We start from the raw sequence: 5,000 nt of genomic DNA, 5'->3' as shown, positions 1-5,000 counted from the left end.
CCATTCACCGGCTTCATGTCGATCTCCTTATTCACACACATGCCGTGCCTGCAGTGCTGCACACACACACACACACACATACACGCACACAGTAAATAACATCCTGGAGTATTTCCTGCATCCCACAGTACATGCAACATCTCAAAATAAAAACATCAACATCACTGACAGATTTACAACGACCACAGAAGAGACTGTTGTTATTCATTCTGTCCTCTGATCCAGAAACATTATCTGTACATTATTTTGTTTATTATATTATCTGATCAGAGAAAAATTCTACTGTACTGAAGATATGATCAGATGTTCTGTGTAAATCAAGCATTAGATTAAACTCCTCTGAGGATAACTGACACTAATGCATGCTGAATGAAAACATCCAGGACTGTATTCTGTGCGTGCATGTGTCTACATCATCTAAAGTTTCGAGGTGCATCAGCACTGAGATAGGCCAAAAACACTGACACATTTCAACTTTCCTGGCATCACATGATCTTGACATGGTCTCTCACCAAAACTGTCACTCTGTTCCACAACCTACTGAGCTGTCTTGCTGTCCATATGTAAACATGTTTATCCCGCTCCCAGATTCATCTAATTGGCCCACTGTTTTAAAACTGACATTGAATAGCTGCATTTCAAAGGTTTCAAACTATAAAAGTAGCAAAAGAACCATTTCAGTTAGGACCTCTTATGTCAAATTAATACTTTTATTGATGATCGAAGCATAATACTAATACTAATACTCATTTTGCAGCGATATTATCGCAATATCTGATAGTACTGCGAGAGTACTGCTCTCTAGACTCATCTGTGATCTCTGTCATCGGTGTGAACACGTCCAGCTTTGACTCCAGCCAGACAAACGCTCTCCAGGAACGAGTCTTTTTATGCGCGGTAACCGAATCCCCACGTGCTGCGAGGCGATCTTGAAGGTGGGATCACTGTGCCGCTGGAATGCTCGACAGGCTGGCGTCTGTCTCGCGGCATTACACTGGCCTGTCGCTGGCACACACAGAGGTACTGAGGTGCTACTGCGATAAGGAAACTCAAGAGTGCAGATAAGAAAGACAGAACTCATTACAGTCTCAGTGCTGTCTCGCTCTCTCTCTCTCTCTCTTTGCTATTACTCCTGTTTCGCACTACTGTCATGTTCCTTTCTCTCTTCCCACATCTCATCTCAAACCCTTCCTTCAAACTTTCATTGTCCTGTTCCTCTCTTACTTATAAGAAAAAGTACTGTGGCAGTACCATGGTACAGGGATGGTATCAAATGCTAATGCCAAAAGACTGTCCTTACATTACAAATTTATCATGGTATAATTTTTTTGGACTTGCACAATGGTATTTTTGTAAGGGTGATAAACAAATACAAAGACAGTACCAAAAATACAATGTTACAAGTAAATAATAATAATAATAATAATAATAATAAATAAATAAATAAATAAATAAATGGTGTAATTGTGTACTGCGAAGGCACTTTTTTTGTAAAGGGAAATCCCAAAGTAGTGAGTGATTGGCACAGTATTTACACGACACATGGCCAAAAACATGGTAAAACTATGGCATCGCAACCAAATAACATGGTATTACCATGGTACATGGCCAAAAAACATTGTATTACAATAGTAATTGGCCAAAAATATGGTATTATCATGGTACATGGGCTAAAACATGGTAAAACTATGGACCACATAAAAAAAACCATAGTATTACCATGGTACATGGCCAAAACCCAGTGTTATCATGGCACATGGGCTAAAACATGGTAAAAATATGGACCACATAAAAAATTAAAAAAAAACATAGTATTACCATGGTACATGGGTGAAAACATGGTAAAACTAAAGAACCACATCCAAAAAACATGGTATTACCATGGTACATGGCCAAAACCCGGTGTTATCATGGCACATGGGCTAAAACATGGTAAAAATATGGACCACATAAAAAATTAAAACTAACATAGTATTACCATGGTACATGGGTGAAAACATGGTAAAACTATAAAACCACATCCAAAAAACATGGTATTACCATGGTACATGGCCAGAAAAACATTGTATTACAATAGTAATTGGCCAAAAATATGGTATTATCATGGCACATGGGCTACAACACGGTAAAACTATGGACCACATAAAAAAATTTAAAAAACATGGTAGAACCATGGTACATGGCCAAAACACAGTGTTATCATGGTACATGGGTGAAAACATCGTAAAACTATGAAACCATATCCAAAAAATATGGTTTTATCATGGCACATGGGTAAAAACATGCTAAAACTATGGGACCACATAAAAACAAAACATGGTATTATCATGGTACATGGCCAAAACCCAGTGTTATCATGGTACATGGGCAAAACATAGTATTACCATGGTACATGGGTGAAAACATGGTAAAACTATAAAACCACATCCAAAAAACATGGTATTATCATGGCACATGGGCTAAAACATGGTAAAACTATGGACCACATAAAAAAAACATAGTATTACCATGGTACATGGGTGAAAACATGGTAAAACTATAAAACCACATACAAAAAACATGGTATTACCATGGTACATGGCCAGAAAAACATTGTATTACAATAGTAATTGGCCAAAAATATGGTATTATCATGGCACATGGGCTACAACACGGTAAAACTATGGACCACATAAAAAATAAAAAAACATGGTAGTACCATGGTACATGGCCAAAACCCGGTGGTATCATGGTACATGGGTGAAAACATCGTAAAACTATGAAACCATATAAAAAAATATGTTTTTATCATGACACATGGGTGAAAACATTGTAAAACTATTAAACCACATCCAAAAAAACATGGTATTATCATGGTACATGGCAAAAACAAAACAAACATGCTATGGTATCCTACAAAACTGTGATACATTTGTAGTGTTACCATAAAAATATATAATTGACCAACATGGTAATGCTATGCTTTTTTCTTTTTTTCTTGGTATCTTCTCCTTACCATGGTATTCTTTGAAGTACCTTGAAGTAAACTATGTGAATATGCAAATTATTTTGAGACATGACACTGTACCATAATACAGCCACAGTACTTTTCTTTGTAAGGGCCTGATTTCTCTTCTCAGCATCAATAATTCTCTGTCTCTATACAGAAAAGAATAAAATCAATCCTTCTGCTGACAGCTCAGAGACTCAGTGACTGTGGCTGATATCATGTGTCACTCACTTGATGACTGCTTCATTCAGAACACGACAGGAAGTAATGAACTCCTGGCAAACGGTGAGTGTCGTGTGTGATATACATCTCTGTCTACTGGGTTTCTCTTTCACCTGATAAAATATAATCGGAGGGCAGCCTTACACAACAGCGTTCCGGTGGAATTTACAATCACTACACCTACAGTCATTACACCAACACAACCGTTCGCTCTGAGTTTGTCCTCAATAATTGCACCTGTGGCCCGGATCAGCCGAAAGCCTCTTTCACAGTCAGTGATAGAGAACACTTTGCTAATAACCGTGCAAATACGCTCCATGTTCCCGCGGCTGAAGCGTCTTTGGCCTGAAGAGAAGGATTAGTCTAAAACTGGTTCAAAGGGCAACGCTCCATGGAACGTGATACCTTGTTGTGGGAAAAGAAGGAAAGAAGGAAAGGATACTAAAACAGGCCTTGTCTCAGAGTACTGCATATTTTCTCTCGCGCGGCTGTAAACCCTACACTCAGGGGTCAAGGGTCAAGTGCTATGTGTGAGATGAGGTTTAATGTACTCTAGACCATCTTTACATATTCTGCCCTTTTAGAGTACACAGTACACTATAATAGCTCTATATTTTCCCTGGAAAGCTGAGCGGTTAGCTGGTGCGTGCCTGTGCATAAATGAATTATATATTAAGATCAGACCCAGACGGGATCAGTGCACACAAAACAGAAAACGTTCACATTTCTGCAGAATTGGTGCACAGATTTTTGTCCAAAGTTCTGCGTATCCTCGGGGCCCCCATATGGTTTAGAAATATTTGATCTAATTTGAGATTTCAGCTTTTAATAAGAGTACTGACAGCTCTGTGTTTTAACATATATTAAATCCATTCTGCAGAATTTCCACCAAAATGAGGACAGAAAGTTATGACCCAGCTGGCACACCTGAATCTGACAGCACGTGTTTGTCACCGAGATGAAGAGAATTATAAGAATTTTAAGAGTGAAGAGAATTAAGAATTGATAAACATTCTCTGTTGGATGTTATACTGTACTGTTTACTCTACATTTCATTTAACATTTATATAAAAATTATTTTAGAAAATATTTAATTTGAATTAAAATGTTAATTTATATGACGTAAAATTTACTGAAAAAAATATGGAAATTTATTTGAAATTATTTTATAAATTTATATAAAATGTATACAAAATGCATTTTAAAAAATACATAATTTAATTTAAAACATTATTTTATAGTAATTTTTCTCTAAAGTTTATATATAATTTATTATAAATATTATTATTATTAAAAAACTTTATTTTATACAACATTTTATATAAATTTATAATTTTTATTTAAATTATTTATACATCACTAAATAATAATAATAATAATAAAGAATTAAAACATTATTTTAAACTACATTTTATATTAAATTTATACGAAATTTATTTAAAAAAAGAATTTTATTTAAAACACAAACTGTATACAATTTATTTTTAAAATGTATAATATTAATTAAACGTTATTTATGCAACATTTCATTTAAATGCATGTATGGCATGTAATGTATATTTATTGTAAAATATTGAATTTTACTTAAAAAATATTAAATATATTGCATTTTATATAAAATGTATAAAATATTTGTTTTAACAAGTTTGAATTTGAATTAAAACTAAATGCAACATTTTAGATAGATTGTTTAAAACATTTAATTTTACTTAAAACTATTTATACTATATTTTATATGAAATTGATTTAAAAATATTGAATTTTAATTCAAACTTTCCTTCCTTCTGCT

At 34.4% G+C, this 5,000-nt stretch overlaps 1 protein-coding gene across 1 annotated transcript in view; it reads right to left on the bottom strand.

Annotated features, from left to right (window-relative positions):
• The window catches only part of LOC127437097 (A disintegrin and metalloproteinase with thrombospondin motifs 20-like), a 127,424-nt gene that overhangs the window by 69,348 nt on the left and 53,076 nt on the right, over positions 1–5,000 (bottom strand). The window contains exon 12 of the mRNA XM_051691762.1: positions 1–56. This exon is cut by the window's left edge and continues 90 nt beyond it. Within this exon, the coding sequence (XP_051547722.1) occupies positions 1–56 (56 nt within the window). The remainder of the gene's footprint in view (positions 57–5,000) is intronic.

Source organism: Myxocyprinus asiaticus, chromosome 48, assembly GCF_019703515.2.
Source record: "Myxocyprinus asiaticus isolate MX2 ecotype Aquarium Trade chromosome 48, UBuf_Myxa_2, whole genome shotgun sequence".
Classification (NCBI taxonomy): Eukaryota; Metazoa; Chordata; class Actinopteri; order Cypriniformes; family Catostomidae; genus Myxocyprinus; species Myxocyprinus asiaticus.
Note: the sequence above shows the minus strand (reverse complement) of the source record. Positions and strands in the feature narration are given on the sequence as shown.